Source organism: Sorex araneus, chromosome 2 (genome assembly GCF_027595985.1).
Source record: "Sorex araneus isolate mSorAra2 chromosome 2, mSorAra2.pri, whole genome shotgun sequence".
NCBI classification, from domain to species: Eukaryota; Metazoa; Chordata; class Mammalia; order Eulipotyphla; family Soricidae; genus Sorex; species Sorex araneus.
This window is the reverse complement of record NC_073303.1, coordinates 235,321,070-235,342,767: the sequence shown is the minus strand read 5'-3', so window position 1 is coordinate 235,342,767 and position 21,698 is coordinate 235,321,070. Positions and strand designations below refer to the sequence as shown.

The 21,698-nt window shown below is 56.7% G+C and overlaps 1 protein-coding gene across 1 annotated transcript; it reads left to right on the top strand.

Annotated features, from left to right (window-relative positions):
• The first annotated feature begins 359 nt into the window (after window positions 1-359).
• Window positions 360-1,310, top strand: LOC101556661 (olfactory receptor 24-like). Its single transcript, XM_004619432.2, has one exon. The coding sequence runs from the start codon at window positions 360-362 to the stop codon at window positions 1,308-1,310; it is 951 nt and encodes a 316-aa protein (XP_004619489.2).
• Window positions 1,311-21,698: the final 20,388 nt, after the last annotated feature.

The window sequence follows — 21,698 nt, the reverse complement described above, 5'->3', positions numbered from 1 at the left end:
TCAAAACTCTATCTCCGGCTCTGCATGCCACCCCCACATGCCACCAGAAGTGAGGCCTGAGCACAGAGCCAGGAATAAATCCTGAGCATCACTGGAAGTGGCCCAAAGACCCCAGTTCTGGAAAGAGAAGATTTCAAGGAGTGTCCTGGGCCCCACCTTTGACTCGGGACTTGCTTCTATACTGTCACCCATGGCTCAAGACATAGCACTTCTCACAACTGCTGACCCAGTGGGAGCAGATGAAAAAGAACTCGGGCATCTCATGGAAGCTTCCAGAATATTCTGGAATATTCCAGAACATTGTCCCTCGCGGCCTTCATCCAGCTCTGTTCTTCCTCTCCTTCCCTGCAGGAGAACGTATGCCCATGGAAGCCAGGAACGCGACCCACGCGGGTGAGTATTTCATCCTGCTGGGACTCGCAGAAGCCCCCGAACACGAGACGCTCCTCTTCATCCTCTTCCTCCTCATGTACCTGGTCACGGCCGCCGGGAACTTGCTCATCATCGTGGCCATCAGCACCGACCCCCACCTGCACACCCCCATGTACTTCTTCCTGGCCCACCTGTCCCTGGTGGACTTCTGCCTGGCCACCAACACGGTGCCCAAGATGCTGGCCAACATCCAGACGGGCAGCAGGGCCATCTCGTACGCGGGCTGCCTCACCCAGATGTACTTCTTCCACTTCTTCGGCATCGTGGACAGCGTCCTGATCGCCGTGATGGCCTACGACCGCTACGTGGCCATCTGCCACCCGCTGCACTACGGCACCATCATGAGCCCGCGCGCGTGCGCCCTGCTGGTGGGCGGCCCCTGGCTCTGCTCGGGCCTCCTGTCGCTCACCCACATCCTGCTCATGGCACGCCTGGTCTTCTGCGCGCGCCACGAGCTGCCCCACTACTTCTGCGACCTCACGCCCATGCTGCGGCTCTCGTGCTCGGACACGTCCGTCAACCGCGCCTTCGTGCTGGCCGTGGCCGGCCTGGTCATCGCCGCCCCGTTCGTGTGCATCCTGGCCTCGTACGCGCGCATCCTGGCTGCCGTGCTGCAGGTGCCGTCGGCGGGCGGCCGCTGGAAGGCCTTCTCCACCTGCGGCTCGCACCTGTCCGTCGTGGCCCTGTTCTACGGCACCACCATCGGGGTCTACCTGTGCCCCTCGTCCGTGCGCACGGCCGTGAAGGAGAAGGCCTCGGCCGTCATGTACACGGCCGTCACCCCCATGCTCAACCCCTTCATCTACAGCCTCCGCAACAGGGACATGAAGGGGGCCCTCAGGAAGCTGGTGCGAAGGAAGATCAGCGCGTCCGCCTGACCAGCTGGACTCTGGAGGGTCAGTCCAGAGCCGGGCATGGACACCGTGTGTGTGTGTATGTGTGTGTGTGTTGTGGGGGGGTAGGGAGTGTCTTGGGTGCTGAGCCGGTGTGGCATGGTCTGGGAGAGGTGCCCCCAGGGAATTTTGATGTTTGAAGGGAAATCTCAGGATGAACCTGTCATTCTTGGTGGATTGTGTTGCTGTTGTTTTGTTTTGTTTTGTTGACTTTTTGGGGTCACACGTGGCAATGCTTGGGGACCCTATGGGATGGGGGGATCATACCGGGGTTGGCTGCATGCAAGGCCAATGCCCTCCCTGCTGTCCCTTCACTTTCGCCCCAAATCTGTCAGATTTTGATACAATTTGCGGGCATCACATGTCCTGTGTTGTGTTTCCTTTTCTTCTGTTTGGGCTTTGAGACAGCTCACACATGGCCATCCCATAGGGTCCCCCCGAGCACCATCAGGAGTAATTCCTGAGTGCAGAGTCAGGAGTAACCAAGTGTGGCCCCCCAAGACAAAACAAAACAATTGGGGCTGGAGCGATAGCACAGCGGGGAGGGAGTTTGCCTTGCACGCAGTCAACCCGGGTTCGATTCCCAGCATCCCATATGGTCCCCTGAGCACGGCCAGGAGTAATTCCTGAGTGCAGAGCCAGGAGTAACCCCTGTGCATCACCGGGTGTGACCCCAAAACAGAACAAAAAAAAAGAATAACAAAGGAAAGAAAAAAAGGAACGAATGACAGCAAACAGTCGCTGTTCCCGGTGCCCTTTTTCTAACTCCTGAACATCACCATCATCCCGACATGGCCCAGGAGAGCCGCCATAGGTCTGGGGCCACGGCTGCGTGGTAGAAGGGTCAAGGGACATCTGGGACTCAAAGACAAAGGTCTGTGACCTCCAAGAGCCCCACGCTTCCAGCGGGGCTGCAGGGAGGCGGCTCAGCTCCTGGGCAATAGCCCCCAAGTCTCCAGGCCCCCCGCACGTTATTTCATACCCGATTGTCACCAGCATCCGGCCACAGTCCAGGACGAGTCATTCGAGGGATTCCATAACCGTCCATGTCCTTTTCTTTCCGAAATCACACGTGTGCACTTGCTCTTAATCGTTTCCTCATGGGAACTGCTTCCAATGACCCTGGTGCAGGCCCGGAGCGGCAGGACGGCGGGTAAGGAACTGGCCTGGCATGCGGCGGACCCAAGTTCGGTCCCTGGCTCCCCATCGGGTTCCCCAAGCTCTGCCAGTAGGGATCCCTGTGCGCAGAGCCAGGAGTCAGCTCCTCCAGGGGTGGCCCCTGGGACCTAAATAAATAAAACAAATAAATAAATGATAAAGGTGCTGGACCCTGGGGTTGTGCAATTCCAGAGAAGGACACACGGGGGCAGCAGACCCTCTTAGGACAACGCCCCTCTAGCTCCCTCTTGGCAAACTCTGCTTCTGTCTCTGTATCTATCTCTCTCCATCTCTGTCTCTCTGTCTCTCTCTCAGTGTCTCTCTATCTCTGTGTGTGTCTCTCTCTGTCTCTCCCTCCCCCCTTTCTCTCCCTCTCTCGCTCCCTCCATGAGTATCATAGCATCTAAGCTAAATTGGGTGCCCTATCTCATTCAACTTTGGTTTTTTTTTTTTTGAAAGGGGGGTAGGGTTGGGGCCACAGCGAGAGAGCTGCTCAGGTCTTACTCTGGCTCTGTCCTCAGGGTTCACCCCTAGAGGTTCTGGAAAAGCCCATGGGGTGCTGGGGACTCAGCCGGGGACAGCCACAAGCAAGGCAGGCCCTTGACCCTCTGTCCCTCTGTATTTTCTCTCCCACCGTCCTTACGCGGGGGCTTGTGTGATAATAAGTATTTCCATGCCGCAAAGAGGACACTGGGGCGGCTCAGAGAGGTTGCAGAACCTGCCCCAGGTCACGGAGCAGAGCATGGCAGCGGCCCAGGCCCGGGGCGTTGGCAGCAGCTCCCGGGAGGGAAGTGTCAGCTCTGGCCTCGTGCCCAGGCCTTCTCCTTCCTTCTGTGCAAAATGAGCTGCCGGGGGCCCAGCGTTTTCACTGCTGTCCTGAGAACCACTGTCTTCCCAGGGCCCCAGGCCACACCAGGATGCATTTCTGGGAAATACTAAACCACGCCCCGAGAGTGAGGTCTGCACTGGGCCAGACTGTGCTTGCTCCTCTTTACACCCCAGGACTCCAAAAGGAGGCATCTTTGCCTCCTCTTGGGCAGGTTCAGAGAAGGCGAGCAACTTGCCGGATGTCACACAGCAAGCTAGGATCTAAGTTTGCCTTGCAACCCTAGCACTGACCTCCAGAACCTCTCCTGCTTGTGAAAGATGCCTGGGTTAGCTTGTGGGGTTCCAGGGTTTCGGGGGGGTTGGGGCAGTCCCAGTCTCAGGCCCAGCCCTCCTCCCCACCCTCCTGGCCCTTGGTCTCCCAGGCTCGAAGACAATGGGGTGCAGCTGGAGGACAATGGGGTGGCTCAGTTACTAATGCCACTTCTGGGTGGGGCTCCGGCCTCCCCGGAGAGGGCGGGACCGACTGCCTCTCGACTGAGGGGGATGTGGAAGCTCACATTCCCCACAACCTCTGGGCTCTGGGTAGCATTTGGCTTCAGAGAGAGAGGAAGAGAGAGGGAGAGAGAGACAGAGACAGAGACAGACAGAGACAGAGACAGAGAGAGGGAGAGAGAGACAGAGAAATAGAGAGGGAGAGAGAGACAGAGACAGAGACAGGGGTAGAGACAGAGAGAGAGAGGGAGAGAGGGAGGGAGACAGACAGAGAGAGAGACAGAGAGGAGAAAAGAAATGAAATGAAATAGAAAAGAAAAGAAAAAATGAGAAGAAAAGAAATGAAAAAAGAAAAGAAGGAGAAGAGAGGACAGGAGGGGAGAGGGAAGGAGAAGAGGGGAGGGGAGGGGAGGGTGGAGGAAAGACCTTTTTCATACTAAGGATTCCCCATACCCCAGGGCCCAAGGGATAGCACAGCAGGTAGGGTGTTTGCCTTGCACGCAGCCGACCTGCGTTCAATCCCCGGCATCCCATAAAGTCCCCCCGAGCACAGACCCAAAGAGTCAGCTAAAGCATTGCCAAGTTTAAACCCAAACAAAAACAATGAATGAAAGGCCCGTGGGGAGATGGGGAAAGTGGCCCAAGCATTTGCCTTGCAGGGCTAGATGTGGCCCAAACCCCCAAATAGAGAAAAGAAAGCAGAGCCTGGGAAAACAGAGCTGGGGTGCAGGGGCTGACCAAAGCAGGGAGAGGGGGCGAGGGGCTGGCAGAGCAGGGAGAGGGGGCGAGGGGCTGGCAGAGCAGGGAGAGGGGGCGAGGGGCCGGCAGAGCAGGGAGAGTGGCGAGGGGCCGGTAGAGCAGCTTCTCGGGTGAGGCCAGAGGCAGCCACAGGCCTGGGGGGTCGGCGACAACACCCCTGAGAGGGTGGAGGGCACAGCAGGGAATGAAAGTGTCTAGAGAGGGAGAGAATGTTGCACGTGCGCAGACAACACCCGTTAGCAAAGTTCCAGGCCCTGTTCCACCCGGCGGTGCTCAGGGCTGACTCCTGGCCCTGTGCTCACGGATCACTTCTGGTGGGGCTCAGGGGACCCTATGGGGTGCTGGGGATCGAACCCAGCTGAGCCGCATGCAAGGCCAGCGCTTTAACCCCTGTCCCATCTTTTAATGAGCCCCCCCTGGACTATTGAATAAATCTACTAAGCTCTTGTCCATTTTCTTAGCTGTTGTTTGTTTGGGGGTGCTCAGGGCTGACTCCTGGCTCTGTGCTCAGGGCTGACTCCTGGCGGGGCTCGAATTAGGATCATATGCCTAAAAGGGTCATATGCCTTACCCCCCCCCCCCGCCTTTCTCTCTCTCTCTCTCTCTCTCTCTCTCTCTCTCTCTCTCTCTCTCTCTCTCTCTCTCTCTCTCTCTCTCTCTCTCTCTCTCTCTCTCTCTCTCTCTCTCTCTCTCTCTCCCTATGCTTTTTAACGGGTGAGAATCTTGGAGAAAATCCAGTGACTGGAAATCTGAGTCTCAGAAAGGGATGTCCCGAGCACTGGGGTCTTCACCCAACACCCAGCTCAGCCTGGACCCCGGATCTGTTCACTGTGGACTTCCTGGGCCCCCTCCCCCAGACCCGCTGGAGGTAGGGGGCCTGGGAGCCAATCAGGGCCTGGGAACTAGTAAGGAGCTGGGTCCCAGCTCCGCCCCCCCCAGAGATTAGCCCCATGAGCTACATTCCAGGATTCCAGCCACCTGGCAGCCCGGCCCTGGGCGGGACCGGGTTGGGGGGGACCCATATGTGCCTCGGCTCTGCCCGAGGGGCCGGCGCGCCCCGGGCAGAGAGACGCCCCCACCTCTTCCTGATGCCTTGAATGGCCAGTCCATGGCAGGGCCCCCCTGGAGGCCGGCGGTGGCTCCTGTGGTGCTGGCTTTGAGCTGTCTTCTGTGTCTGGGTAAGCGTGTCCGGCCCCCTTGGTGCAGGGGGTCCCTCATTCCCCGGGGCGGGGGTCTCCCGTTTCAACGGTCACCTGTTCCGGGTCACGGGTCAGCAGGGCGAGGCCCTCCCCTGCCCAGGCTTTCATCACACACCTCGTCTTGGGCTGGCAGGACACTTCTGTTCCTTATTAACTTGTTTGCCTACCGGCAGTGTGCCCTGCGGCATCAAGCAAGAGGCCAGCCAGAAATATGTCTTTTTTTTTCTGTGTGTGGGGGTGGGGTGTCACACCCGGCAGTGCTCAGTGCTTACTCCTGGCTCAGTGCTCAGGACGCACACCCAGCAGTGCTCAGGGGATTCTCCGTCATGTTGGCTGGAGCGATAGCACAGCGGGTAGGGCATTTGCCTTGGGCCAACCCGGGTTCGATTCTTCCGTCCCTCTCGGAGAGCCCAGCAAGCTACTGAGAGTATCCTGCCCACACGGCAGAGCCTAGCAAGCTACCCAGGGCGTATTCGATATGCTAAAAACAGTAACAACGAGTCTCACAATGGAGATGTTACTGGTGGCCGCTCGAGCAAATCGATAAACAACTGGACGACCATGCACAGTGCTACAGTTGGCATCAAACCCAGCTTGGTCGTTGGTCCTTCTCCCACAAACTCTCTCTGCGGGGGCATAGTTTAATTTTTTATTTATTTATTTTGGTTCTTTGAGTCACCCAGCGATTCTCAGGGCTGGCTCTGCACTCAGGAATCACTCTTGGCGGGGCTTGGGGGACCCTATGGGATACGAGGAATCGAACCCGGGTCAGCCGCGTGCTAGGCAAATGTCCTCACCGCTGTGCTATCGTTCCTCCGGCCCTGCATCGCTGATCTTGACATTTTGCTCCCGAAAAGCTGGAGGGAAGGGGCGACGGCGGCGTTTGCAGGGGCGCTGGGGGGAATGTTTGACTGGGGGGGCTCTGCGCAGGCGGGGCTGCGGGGTCTCTAGGGGTTGCCGGGGGTGAACCTCGGTCTGGCCACCTGCAAACACAACGCCCTCCCCGCTGTCCGGCCTCTCGGGCCCAGGTGCTCTCGCGGGGTCTGAGCCCCATCCCGCAGCCCCTGCGCCGATGAGCTGATGACGCGCAGGTGCGCGCGGCCTGCGGTTAGGGTACCACGGGCGCGACCTCGGCGGCGGCGGTGTCATTCCAAAGGGCCCCCGTGCACGTGTGTGCGCCCCCCTGCGGCTGCTGGAGGGGGAAACTGCGCCGGGGACCGCGAGCGCCCCCCACCGCCGCCTCCCAGCCCTGGGGGCCGTCGGTGAGTCTGCAGGAGCTTTTCCGTGCGGTGCCGCCGTGCGGTGCGTCGTGCTGCGGTGCTGCGCGGTGCAGTGAGGTTTGTGCATTGCAGTGCAATGCGGTTGGTGCGGTTGGTGTGGTTTGCGCCTTGTGGTTTGGGAGGTTTGTCCGCCGCGGTGCGTGCAGGTCTGCGCGGTGTAGTCTGTGCAGTTTGTGCGGTGCAAGCTGTCTGTGCCGTGTGGTTTGTGCGGTTTGTCCACTGCGGTGCGAGCTCTCTGCGCCGTGTGGTTCCTGAGGCCTGACAGCATAGCGGTGCCTCGCGGTGTCGCTGCGTGTGGTGGTTTCCTCCTGAACCCGCTGGTGAGGGACTAAAGGCGTCCCTGAGGTCCGGACCCAGCCTGGGCGAGGCCCACCCGGAAAGCTGTTCCGAGATACTCCGCTCAGGTGTGAGCGGCAGGGAAGAAGGTGCTGGAAGAAACCCCCAAAGGAGAGACAGACAGACAGACAGACAGACAGACAGAGACAGAGACAGACAGACGAGCCCAGGCCGGTCACTGGGCCGGAGACGCGGGTCTGTTGTTATACATTTTATAGCAATAGCGCAAACGACATAGGGCATAATCAGAACCGCCTCCCATCACCGTCTCTTCCGGGATACCCCCAGCCATAACGCCAGGACCCGTTTTATTTTTTGTTTGGTTTTACGAGGCCATGCTTGGCAATGCTCAGGGGAGATGCCCAGCCCGGAACTGAGAGTGACTCCTGAACACTGCAGGGTGCTCCCCTCCCCCAAAAGAAAGGTAGGTGCCCACCAGGGGCCTGCGCTGGGTCTCTGGGCAACATTTCTGTACGCCTAAGCCCTATGTCTCCGAGGAAGCAGGACGCGGAAGGAGACTAGGACAGAAGTTTATTTCATCCTGATGGACCCAGGGATCAATATGTGGCCGGAGCTGTGGCTGGGAGGCTTCGCTCCCCAGCGTCCCATAGGGTCCCCCAGGCAGCACCAGGAGTGATTCCTGAGTGCAGAGCCCTGAGCATCACTGGTGTGCCCCCAACAACCACAGAAACTCACGTGAGATTAGTTACAGGTTTTAGTATGTTTTATTTTTGTTGTTGTTGTTTGTTTTGGGGGTCACATCCGGCGATGCTCAGGGGTTACTCCTGGATCTGCACTCAGGAATCGCTCCTGGCGGTGCGTGGGGGACCCTATGGGATGCTGGGAATCGAATCGGGTCAGCTGCATGCAAGGCAAATGCCCTCCCCGCTGTGCTATCTCTCCAGCCCCAGTTTTAGAATATTCTAAACCAGACACGTTTGGCAGTCAGGCATCAGCACGGTTCAACTCCAACTCCAGCCAAGCCACCTGTCTCTGCACAGCTCAGGGTCACGCTGGGTTATAAACCCCAGGCTCTGTTAAGGGGTGCACCCTCGGGTCTCTGGAACTGACCTACCCAGCCCAGATGATCGCCCTCCAAGTCTGGGGGTCTCTGACAAACTCGGAACCTGTAGCACGTGGCTAAAGCTCCCGCTGCATGATCCTGGAGCAGACTGTAGCCCGTGACCTACAGATGCACCTTGCATGCAGCAGGTCTGGGTGCAACCCTGGCCGTGCACACATGCAATGACGGGGCCCATTCCTGGGTGGGAAGCAAACTTGGAGACACTGTGTGACTCGTCACTGATGATAAAGGTCATCAGAAGTGACACCAGGAGAGAGCAAGCTGGTGTCTAGTTTTGATGCCCAGGTCCAGTCCACTGAGCCATGAATTCTCGAATTCTCATTCTCTCTCGCTCTCTGTCTCTCTCTCTTTCTCCCCCTTTTCTTTATTTTTCCCTCTCTCCCTCCCTCTCTCTTCCTGTCTGCCCTCTCTCCTTCTCTCCTCTCCTCTCTCTTTCTCTCAATCTCTCTCCCCTCTCTCAATTTCTCTGTCTCTCTCCCTCTCTCTCAGTCTCTCTCCCTCTCTCTCCCTTCATCCCTCCCTCCCTCCTTCTCTATTCCTCTACCTCCCTCTCCCTCTCTCTTTCTTTCTTAATCTCTCTCCTCTCTCCCTCTCCCTTTCTCTTAATCTCTCTCTCCCTCTACTTCTCTTCCTCTACTTCTCTCCCTCTCCCCTCTCTCCCCCTCTTTCCCCCCTTTCCCTTTCTTCCTCCTTTTCTCTCTCTCTTTCTCTCTCTCTCGTTTGGTTTTGGGGCTGCAGGAACTGTTCCTTAGAGGAAAAATTGTCCCTTGGCCTATGTCTGACCCCAATAGACTCTCTTGAAGTGGACACGGAAGCAAAGTCCTCGTGTGTTTGCCCTGTGGCGTGACTGGAATGCCCGTGGGGTGGGGGTTGGAAACCAGGCGGAGAGAGAAATCAAGCTGGAAGGCTGTGGGGTGGACGAGTAGGGGCAGGGGGTGGAGGGCAGCCGGACAGGAAGCCCCGAGAATTTGGAGCTTCCTTTGGAAAACAAAACTATGCTCTGAAGAAAAAAAAAGCCATGGTCTTTGCACGCAGAGTCCTGGGTTCGAAGCCCAGCACCGCCCGGTCCCCTGGACACTGCCAGGTGTGGCTCTGCAGTGCTGAGCTGAGAGCAGGGCCCCATCACCATCGGATGCAACTCCAAGCCAAAACCTTCATTGAATCCACGGCTTACTCCTGGCTCCGTGTTCAGGGATGACTCCTGGTGGTGCTTGGCGCGGGGACCCTCTGGGGTGCCAGGGCGAGCACCCTCCCTGAGGGCTTATCTCTCCAGCTCCTTCTTGCAAGAGTCTGCTAAGGGAAGCTTATGTTCATCCTCATTGGACAGAGGAGGAAACTGAGGCTCAGAGCATCTGAGTGTGTTGGCAGGTGTGTGATGCTCCCCAGGTCAGACCAGGGTCCAAAATACCAAAGTAGATTCTTCTCTCTCTCTCTCTCTCTCTCTCTCTCTCTCTCTCTCTCTCTCTCTCTCTCTCTCCCCACCCCCCCCCGTGTGTGTGTTTGTGTGTGTGTGTGTATGTTTCAGTTGGGCGGATAGCAGCAGTGTTGGGGCTGTGATACTTAGGGTACAGTGCTCAGGGCATTCCTAGTGGTGCCCATGTGGTGGTGGATCAGTCTAGAGTTCCTGCATGCAAAGTCTTTCTCCACACCCAATGCCTGCATTTCCTGGGGGGTGGGGGGTGGGCAGGGGAGGGCATCCACTAAAATCGTTTCTCTTGCATTAATTTGTTCGCGCTGTACACAGCTCCTGATCGCTCTTGACCTGGAGAGACTAAGATGATAGCCAAAGAGGCCAGTGGAGGGGGTGCTGAGGGGGGGATAGGTCACATCCAGCAGTCCTCAGGGTTTCTTCCTGGTGCTGTGCTCAGGGATCACTCCTGGCAGTGCTCAGGGGACCCCACGCAGGACCAGAAATCAAAGCAGCTATGTGCAAGGCAAGTGCATTACTTCTTGCTTGTCTTCTGGTATGTCTCCAATCCAGAAGAGATACCTTGAATAATAATAATAATAATAATAATAATAATAATAATAATATTATTGGACTGAGTGATAGAACAGCAGGTAGGGCATTTGCCTTACACACAGCCAACCCGGGTTTGATTCCTCTGCCCCTCTTGGAGAGCCCGGCAAGCTACTGAGAGTATCCTGCCCATATGGCAGAGCCTGGCAAGCTACCTGTGGCATATTGGATATGCAAACAACAGTAACAAGTCTCACAATGGAGATGTTACTGGTGCCCACTCAAGCAAATCGATAGGCAACGGAATGACAGTGACAGTGACAGTGATTATTATTATAATAATTATTATTATTGGACTGGAGCGATAGCACAACAGGTAGGGCATTTGCCTTGCATGTGGCTGACCTGGGTTCGATTCCGCCGTCCCTCTCAGAGAACCTGGCAAGCTACTGAGAGTATCCTGCCCACACAGCACAGCCTGGCAAGCTATCCATGGCATAATCCATATGCCAAAAACAGTTACAAGTCTCACAATGGAGACGTTACTGGTGCCCACACGAGCAAATCAATGAACAATGGGATGACAGTGCTACAGTACTTCTTATGATGATGATGATGATGATGATGATGATGATGATGAGGCCACACCCAGCAATGCTCCTGGCTGACTCCTGCTCTGTGCTCAGGGATCACTTCTGGCAGGATTCTCCAGGAATCCTCTGGGATGCCGGGGATTGGACTCGGGTCAGCTGCATGCAAAAGCAAACACTCTCCCTGCTGTCCTGTCCCTCAGGCCCCCTCCTTACCTCAGACAGTTATGAACAATCCCATAAGTCCCAGCAACTCTTAGTCAAGTTGACTGTCACAGCCTTGATTGTCACAGCTGCTCTTTCTGCCGTTTGCAGGGTGTTTACACGGTGACTCATGGTCTGCCCTGAGTCAGTCCGGCTTAATCCTTTCCTGCAGCCAGAGATAGGTGGGGTGGGATGGGGTGGTTTGGGTTTGTGTATGTTATGTAGCTGGGGAGACAGTTTGTCCAGGGAAATGTGACCCAGGGGACATGGAAATACCTCCGCATCCTTCCGTCACACATTGACTGATTTTTGTGCAGCAAAGGAGGGAGGGATGAGCACCTTTGGGAGGTCCTAAAAGCAGGGGAGAGAGGGATGGAAGAGAAAAACGTAAACCAACACTCTTGCTCCATCCCTTCCACGGACCCTTATTAGCCCCTCGCGGTATTACCTTATTTAACTGCTTAACTGCCTCCAATATTATGCCTTGGGGAGGAGGGGGCAAACGTGGGATGTGTTGGGCCAGAGTGATAGGACAGCAGAGAGAGAGCTTGCTTTGCACACGGCTGATTTGGGTTCTCTCCCCTGCACCCCATAAGGTCCCCCGAGCCCAGCAGGAGTGTTTCCTGAGTGCAGAGCCGGGAGTCAGCCCTGAGCACTGCTGAGTGTGGCCCAAAAGAATATATATATCAATGTATCACTGTATCACTGTCATCCTGTTGCTCATCGAAGTGTTCCAGTGGGCACCAGTAACATCTCCATTGTGGGACTTGTTGTTACTGTGTTTGGTATATCGAATATGCCATCGGCAACTTGCCAGGCTGTGCCGTGCGGGCAAGATACTCTCGGTAGCTCGCCGGGCTCTCCGAGAGGGACAGAGGAATCGAACCCGGGTCGGCCGCGTGCAAGGCAAACACCTTACCCGCTGTGCTATCACTCCAGTGCATCTATACATATATATAGTCTATATTGTGCCTATCTGTCTCTATCATTCATTCTGTTACCTGTATGTATCTATTTATATCATCTCTGTCTTGGAGCATCTGGTCTGTATTTGTGTCTTTATAGTATCCGTATCATCTCTCTGTGTGTTTCCATCGCTGTCAGCATAGCTAGATTATCTAAAACTCTCCAGGGCCGGAGCAATAGTGCAGTGGGTTGGGCATCTGCCTTGCACGTGGCCAACCTGGATTCAATCCCTGGCATCCCATATGGTCCCCCTACCGCACCCCGAGCACTTCCAGGAGTGATTCCTGTGCAGAGCCAGGAGTAAGCCCTGAGTACCACTAGATATGGCCCCAAAAGCCAAAAAAATAAAAAATCCCTGTCCCTATCTGCAGCCATGTTAATATTCTATCATCTCTGGCTCCATCTGTATCTTCATCTGTTTTGTCTTGTTGCGGGGTCAGTGGTGCTCAGGGCTTACTCCTGGCTGTGGGTTCAGGGATACTTCTGGTAGGTCTCGGGGGACCCTACAGAGCTTTGGGGGTGGAACTCGGTGGAACTGAAGTAGGTGGAATAAGATGAAGTCATGAAATTTGCTTATTAGTGGACAGACATGGAGACTATCATGCTGAGTGAAATGTGTCCGAAAGAGAGGGACAGACATAGACGGACACTCATTTGTGGAATATAAAATAGCATAATATGAGACTAACATCCAAGGACAGTATAGACAAGGGCCAGGAGGATCGCTCCGCAGTTTGAGAGCCTGCCTCATGCGCTGGGGGAGAAGGCAGCTGGGATGGAGAAGGGACCAATGATGATCAATGATGGCTGGAGGGATCGCTCGGGTTGGGAGATGTGTGCTGAAAGTAGACTAAGGACCAAACACAACGGCCTCGCAGTATCTACTGCAAACCATGATGCCCCGAAATAGAGAGAAAGTAAGAAGGAAGGGGCTTGACACAGAGGCAGGGGGTGGGATGGGGTAGGGGTGGCGGGAGGGATACTGGGAACATTGTTGGTGGAAAATGTGCACTGGTGGAGGGATGGGTGTTCAATCCTTGTATGACTGAAACTCAATCATGAAAGCTTTGTAACTGTATCTCACGGTGGTTCCGTTAAAAAAAATTTTTTTAAGTGGCTGGAATAAGACAAGTGCTATCTCTCAAAGCTGTTTCACTCCAGTCCCTTCCTCTGTGAAACTCTAACGCACACGTGCTGTCTCTAAACTTACATGGGTTCCTGTACCTCTATTCACTATATCCACCCCATGCAGGTTTCCACTAACTGTACACTGCATCTCCGTCTGACTCTGCTACTGGTCTCTGTGTATCTGCATCTGACTCTGAATCATCCATAGATGTATCTATGTATCTTTTTATCATCTCTCTCCAAATCTGTCATCTAGAGAAAGAGAACATCCCATTGACTCCTCTCATGAGGTGCTATATAAAATAAATATATTTCTTGGCTCCCCCTTGTGTTTCTGGCACAGTATAAAAAACAAAAAACAACCAACCTCTCCCCAGCCCCGAGTGGAGGCATCTTGTCATATATTGATGAAGTGACATTAAAAATACCCAGACTGGGGGCTGGAGAGACAGGACAGCGGTGAGGTTGGGGTTGGGGGCGGGGGGGGGTGTTGCCTTGCATGTGGACTACCCGGGCTCGATCCCCGGCATCCCTTAGGTTCCTTCAAGCACCGCCAGAAATGATGCCTGAGCACAGAGCCAGGAGTCAGCCCTGAGCATCACCGGGTGTGGGAACTTGCCTCAATAAATAAGTGAGGGCTGGAGTGATAGCACAGTGGGTAGGGCGTTTGCCTTGCTCAGGGCCGACCCAGATTCAATTCCCAGCATTCCATACGGTCCCCCACCCCCCAAGCACTGCCAGGAGTAATTCCCGAGTGCAAAGCCAGGAGTAACCTCTGAGCATTGCCGGGTGTGACCCAAAAAGCAAAATAAATAAATAAATAAATAAATGAAAAGAAGCTGTTGCAGAGGCAAGTGGCGCGTCCTCTGTGCTGTGTGCCAGGGAAGTGTGCTGGGGTGAAGAGCAAGTTGGGTCACGGCTCTGGGTCTGAGGGCAGAGCAGGGTGTGGACGTCCGTCAGTGGGTCATCGGGGCCCTTGGTAACAGGTGAGGGGGCCAGGAACCAGCTGACCTTCCTCTAGAACATTCTCTGAGGCAGCCCCTGCAGTCTGGGCAAAGGACAGGTCTCGGGCTGCCGGGGACGGTGACCTTCGGGGACAGTCCTGTGGGGACAGGAGACACAGAGCCTGGTAGTGGCCGATGGCTTGGGCATGACCCTTAGGTCCAGCTACGCTGGGAAATAAAACTCCGTCACCAAGAAGATCATGCTTTGGTTCACACCTTCCTTTTTATTTAAAAAAGATTCCTTTTTTTTTTTTTTTTTTGCTTTGTCACACCGAGCAAACCTTGTTTAGATCCCTGCACACCATAGGGTGCCCTGATTCCCACCAGGATCCTTGATCCCTACCATGAGCACAGAGCCAGGGGTCAGCCCTGAGCACTGTCAGGAATGTCCCCCTAAAAGACAAAAATAAACAATACAAACTTAAATAAACTAAAATGATAAAAATAAACTTAAAAATAAAACAATAGTACAAAACAAAATAAAAACTGAGTGAATATAAAAACAAGATAAATAAATAAAATAAAGAATAAAATAAAGGAGAGAGAGTACAGTGGCAGGGTGTCTGCCTTGCTTATGGCTGATCTGGGTACCCCTGGCTCCATCCCTGGTACCCCCTAGGGTTCCCCCAAACCCTGGCTGAGTAGAGGGTCAGGAATGACCTCTAAGTACTGCTGGGTATGACCTCAAGACAGCAACAAGCAAATAAAAACAATAATAAAACAAAATAAAAATCGAAAAGTCGAATAAAAATGAAATAAAACACATAGCCGAGATTAAAATGAACTAAAATAATACAGTAACACCAAAAATATCATTAAAAAGCAAAACTGAATTAAATTACAAATGAAATAAAAAAGTAAAACAATGTGCAAATAGTAAAATAAAATAATGCAGGCTTTCCCCTGCTGACCCCCGGGGGGGCCTGGGCCTCTCAGGAATGTGTACCTGAGCCTGGGCGGGGGTGGGACAGCGTCTGGACGCCGAGTGCCCCAGGCCCCTTGCCTGCTGCACACCTGCACCTCCTCCTCCGCCCTCCGGCAGCTGAGACCCGCCTTTTCCCACGTCTCCCCTCACCTCCCCCCTGCACACCCCCCGCCCTGTTTCCCCGGAAACGGGGGACGCCACCTGGACGCCCTGTACTGCTAACTCATCCTGCGGCTTCCCCTAGGGGCCATGGGGGGCCTCGGCTTCCATGAGGGCCACACCTGGAGGTGCTCAGGGCTGACTCCTGACTCTGTGCTCAAAGATCACAACTACTGGGGCTCAGGGGACCCTATGGGGTGCGGGGGATGGACCCTGGGTGGGCCCTCCCCTTGGTCCTAAGGCTCCTGCCCCCAGGGGTGACAATTCTTACCTAGAAATGATTTGGCTTGCCCTCGGCTGGTCGCTGCAGCAGGCATCATGCCCCAGTGCTTTGCCAAACCACACTGGCATTTAATAACTGGCGTTTAGGGATGTTTACATTAGTTTTTTTTTTCAGAAGGCTGAAATGATTTTGTTTTAGAGCCACATCCAGAGGCACTCAGAGCTGACTCCTGACTCTGCACTGAGGGGTCATTCCTGGTGGGCTAGGGGCACCCTAAGAGGTGGCAGGGCTCGAACCCAGGCCGGCCACATGCCAGGCAAACACCTTCCCTGCTTCCTGTCAGAGACCTTGTGGAGGAAGAGAGTCGAGGGGCCGGAAAGATGGTGCAAGGGGTAGCGCCTTTGCCTTACCCGTTCCCCGTACCACATGTGTTCTCCTGAGCCCTCCAGAACAAAGAGGCAGGAACAGCCCCTGAACACGGCTGGCTGTGGCTCCATTCTCTCCTCCAAAATGAGAAAGAGCAGAGAGGGAGAGAGCTCTGAGCCCAGGAGATACCCCAGCATCTTGGGGCGCTGGCCTGGCTCTGCATGGCCCTCGTTGTTCAAGCACTGAAAGCGCAGAACTCTTCACCCCCAGCCCGAAACTCCAAAACTCCGAAACTCCGGCCCCTCAATGAAATCCATCAACCGGGATGGAAAGATTGGCGGGTCTGATTGTTCCTTGGGACAATGGGGCGTGTAAGCGGATTACATTTCTCTCTTTACAGAGGCCCCCAGAGCCAAACGACACCCAAGCTTGACAACCTAAACTATCACAGTGAAAACTCCCTTCCCAGCTTTGACAGACCCGCTGCTTCATGCCCCCCCTTCCTGGGCCCCCTCCCCGCCCCCAGGACTGCATTCAGTGTGAGCCAATTTAGTGGGGAGCCAGCTGCACTTTCTGAATGACACTGACACGTCATTACTATGTTAGTGGGGGAGGAGGAGGTGGGCTGTGAGAAATAGAGAGCCCGCCCCCCATTTTTTGAGCTGAGAGGTTTCTGGAGGCCAGCGGTGTGAAATTTTGGGACCTCACTCGGCAGTACTCAGAGATCACTCCTGTTTGGGCTCGGGGGACCAGATGTGGTTCAGTGCCGGGGTTCACTGGTTTTGCCCACCTCCCCTTAAAAAGATGAAACAGAAGCCCCCAGAAGTCAGTAGTGTGAGGTTCAGAAATTCAGTTCTGGATCAGAGTAATAGGACAGCAGGGAGGGCGTTTGCTTTGCACACAGCTGACATAGGTACAATCCTCGGCATGCCATAGGGCCCCCCAAACACCGAGTGCAGAGACAAGAGTAACCCCCGTGGGGCTGGAGTGATAGCACAGCTGACCCAGGTTCGATTCCCGGCATCCCATAGGGTCCCCTGAGCACCGTCAGGGTTAATTCCTGAGTGCAGAGCCAGGAGTGACCCCTGTGCATCGCCGGGTGTGACCCCCCCCCCAAAAAAAAGAGTAACCCCTGAGCATCTCCGGCGGTGGCACAAACCACTCCTCAAGCAACAGAGATTCAGCTCTGATTAATGGTCTGCGGAGCACACCCAGCAGGGCTCCGGGCTGACTCCCGGCTCTGTGCTCAGGATCACTCCTGGCGGGGCTCAGGGGACCATACAGCGTGCTGAGAATCAAACCCAGCTTTGCCGCGTGCAAGGCCAGCGCCCACCACTGTCACATCTCTCACCCTAGTAACGCTGCATTTTGGGGGGGCACAGGTGCAGAAGGACCCACACTCAGCAGTGCTCAGGGCTGACTCCTGACTCTGTGCTCAGGGATCATTCCTAGTGGGTCGGGGGAGTGGGGGGGGGGCCTGTATGATGCTGGGAATCAAACCCGGGTCTTCCGCGTGCAAGGCAAGTGCAAGTGAGACCTGCCTTCTCGGGGGTCCCACCCAGCGAGCTGACGCTGACTCTGACTCCCGGCCCTGTGTTCAGGAATTACTCCTGGTGGTGCTCAGGGGATCCGAGGGGGATGCCAGGGATCGAACCCCGGGCAGGCTGCGTGCAAGGCCAGCACCCTCTTGGCTGTGCTCTCGCTCTGCTCCCCGCCCCCCCCCCCCCCGCCCTGGAATTTCTGAAATAACTAGTGAAGAGCTCACAGCCTGCAGGGCCAGGATGATGGAAAATGTGCGGGGGAGGCGAGTGGGAGGTAGAAACAGAAAACATCCGGAGGGCGCCGGCCTTGCATGCAGCTAACACGGGTTCGCTCTCCCGAAACCCACAGGGTCCCCTGGGCCTCACCCGGAGTAACCCCAGAGGGCAGAGCAGCACCAGGGGTGGCCCCCAAACCAATGAGCGCTGCTAAATGGTCTATAAAGCCAAGGTTGGCAGTGCCCGGGGCTGACCCCTGGCTCTGTGCTCAGGGCTGGCTCCTGGCGGGGCTCCGGGGACCCCCCATGGTGGCGGGGAGCGAACCCAGGTTGCAGCCTTGGAGGCCAGCGCCCTGCCTACTGTCCCATCTCTCCGTGCCCCCTCCATGTCCCTCTGGCCTGGGCACTCCTCGTCTCTCAGCACCTCCCCCCAGCCTCACCCAACCCCCCGCCGCCCTGCCCGGGCTTCTGTGGACATTTGAGATTAACGCTGCTGCTTTGGAGGTTGTTCTGAAGAGGCTGGCACCCACAGGTGCGGCCCAGAGCAGGAAGAACAGCGGGGCGTCAGGGTGTCACGAGTGTCACCGCGGGGAGGGGTGTCCTGGCACCCGGCAGGCTGGGTTTCCCGGTTGCAAACCTCCTCTCTGTTCATTTTGTCGCCGGACAAATATTGACCGAGGATCCGCTCGGAGCTCGGCCCTGGCGCTCGGCGCGGGCGAGGCCCCTGGGACCTGAGCGAAGCAGAAAGTCATAAGCATGTGCGAGAGGAACGGAAGGGTCCCCAGAGGTCACTCAGCCCCTGCTGGTGATGCCTGGCTGGGCGGGTGCGGGGCAAGAGGGGGGCTTCAGGAGGGGGGACAGCCTTGCTGGGAGGGGGCCCGGCGTCCGGCGTCTCTGGGGAAGTTTTCTTCTATTTCTTGGTTTGGGGGCCACACCCGGCAACGCCAGGGGTCACTCCTGGCTCTGTGCTCAGGGGTCCCTCCTGGAGGGGCCCAGGGTGAGTGCTGGGGAGGGGATCCGTGTTGGCCGCGTGCAAGGCCAGTGTCCTCCCTGCTGGGCTGTGGCTCGGCCCCAGCCTCAGTTGATTTCTTTCTCTCGGTGTTTGGGTCCCGACCCCAGAGCGCTTGACGCTCCGGGCAGTGACGAGGGGGATACTTGGGGTCCCAGTTCTCGGGGCCAGGGGTGACTTGGCGGATCCTCACAAAGGCTGGAAAGGTGCATCCAAGGACAAGGTCATCGGGATGACCACTGGGTTGGAGGGTCTGGTCCTGTGCCCAGCGCAACCTCCAGCAGCTAGAGAACCACTGGAGTGGTCGCGAGGGCAGGAGGAGCCTGCAGGGACAGGGAGCACAGGCAGAGCCCCCTGCACACCCACCCCTGCTGCTCTCCCACCCTCACCCCTGCGCCCCCCACCTCCCACCTCTGCTGCGCTCCCACCCTCACTCCTGCGCCCCTCACCTCCTGCCCCTGACCCCCTGCCTCCCACCCCTGCTGCTTCCCCACCCTCATACATGCTCCACTCACCCCTACCCCTGCACCCTCACCTCCCACTCCTGTACCCCTATCTCTCACCCCTGCTGTTCCCCACCCCAACCCCTGCTCCCCCACCCCCACCCCTGCTCTCGCACCTCCCACCCCTGTACCCCTCTCACCCCTGCTGCTCCCCCACCCTCAACCCTGCTCCCCACTCTCACCCCTGCTCCCCCTCCCCCACCCCTGCACCCACCTTCGGCCCCTGACCCCCTGCCTTCCACCCCTGCTGCTTCTCTACCCTCACCCCTGCTCCACCCAACCCTATCCCTGCACCCCCCACCTCCCATCCCTGCTGCTCCACCACCCTCACCCCTGCTCCATGTTCTCCTACTTCTTATCTCAACCCCGCTTCTACCTCCCACACTCCCAACTTCTACCCTCACCTCTGACCCCCCCACCTCTTACCTTCTTCCCCACCTCCTACTCCCCAATTCCTCCCTCTCCCACCCCTCCCCCTCCTCCCCAGCAGCTCTGCCCCGCCCCCAGCTCACCCACCGCCCATCTGTGCCCATGGATGGGACAGATTCACTTCCTGTGGCGTCACTGGGAGATTCCGACCTTCTGAATCAGGTTGAACTGACGTCGGTGAAAACGCATCAATCTCAGGTGTCCTTTGGGAAACATACCTATGAAGGGGTCACAGACCCCTGCTGGGAACTAAAACAGCCCGTCCCCCCCTGCCCGCCCACAGAGTCCCACCCCATTTTCTGGAAGCGTCATTCAGGCCCATCCATCTGAGGGAGCGGGCACAATGGGATCCGCACAGCCCACGCCTTTCAACAATGAGTTTATTTTCAACAATGAGTTTATTTTTGACGTGTTTTGTGGGGAGAGTGTGGGGGCCACTCCCGCAGGGCTCAGCGAGCACTCTTGAGCACTCCTGGCGGAGCTCGAATGACCATCGCCGTGCCGGGATGGAGCCCTGGGCTGCTGCGTGCGAGGCCAGCGCCCTCCCCCCCACCCACCCCAGGGCCACTCAGAGGGGTCCTGTGGCCCCCAGAGCCTGGCTCCAGCCCTTTGCACCCCCCAGGGCGGGGTGGGGGCCCCCAGGTTGTAGGGTTCAGACTGATCCTGAAGGAGATGAGGAAACCTTGAGGAATTCCAGGCCGGGGCGGGATCCGGCCAGGGCTGCATTTCTGAGCGGTCACTCAGTGGGCTGGGCAGAGGGCCGAGGCTGGAGGGTGAGGGCAGGGGGCTAGAGGCTGAGAGCCAGAAAGACTTGGCAGTGCTGGTGGCTCCTGGCGGGGCTCAGGGGACCCTCTGCGGTGCTGTGTGGGGATCAGGCCAGGCCAGCGCCCTCCCCTTCATGCTCTCTCCCCCGCCCACCCCGGTGCTGATTTCCTAAGCAAGGGTCAGGGGTGTGAGCGCGGGACATGGTGCGTGGACGGAGACCAAGGTCCCCTCCTGCCCCCTCCTGCTGCCTTTCCAACCACTGTCATCTTTTTTTTTTTTTTTTGCTTTTTGGGTCGCACCCGGTGATGCACAGGGGCTACTCCTGGCTCTGCACTCAGGAATTACTCCTGGTGGTGCTCGGGGGACCCTATGGGATGCTGGGAATCGAACCCAGGTCGGCGCATAAGGCAAACGCCCTATTCGCTGTGCTATCGCTCCAGACACTGTCATCTTTTTAATTTTTTTATATTTTGGTGAGAGGGTCACCCCCCCCCCAATGGTGCTGTGGGGGACTCCACAGGGCCAGGGATGGAGCCCGGGGCCACGTTCCTGCCCCGCAGGGACTTGCTCACACCAATGGCTGCTGTGCTCCCCCAGGGCCCCACAGGTCTCACACGCACATTCACCGGGGCCGCCCTCCTGTCCACAGTGCTCACGCATCTGTAGTTGCGGGTTCACACACCCTTGGCTGGGGTGCCCCAGAGGTACAGACACCTCTGTGGCAGCACCAGGAATCCCCGCCCTCTGCCCCCCCAAAATAAAAAGCTGAGCTGGCTGGACCAGGCTAAGAGCATGTGGGAGGCAACAGGGATCAAACCCAAGGCCTCGCCACTTGCAAGATAAGTGCCTCCGCCTCTGATGCGTCTGTTCCCCCGAGCCCTCCTTTCTCCTTTCTTCACCTCCCTTGAACCCAGTAGACACCTTTCTCTCTCAGGTCTTTGTGGGGGAGGAGGAGAAACCTCCTCCTGGAAGCCCTCCCTGATTCCACTGCTTTTCTGTCTGGATCTGGCCTCTTCCCTTTGACCTCTCACCAGCAGCCACTTTAGCTCTGTCACCTGTCCTTGCTCGTGTGTCCCTCTGGGCCAGGCAGTCTGCCCTGACAGTGAATGACAAGAAACCAGGGAAAGCAGAGTGGGTGGGGGGAAGGGGAGGGCTTTCACTCAAGGAGTTGCATCGAGGGACAAGGGTTAGGGCGCTTGGTTTGCACGTGGCTGATCCAGGGTCAGTCTGGCACCCTGGAGGGTCCCCCA

Excerpts from the sequence above, each read along its gene's own strand:
- LOC101556661 (XM_004619432.2), top strand. The coding sequence starts at position 360 with ATGCCCATGGAAGCCAGGAACGCGACCCACGCGGGTGAGTATTTCATC.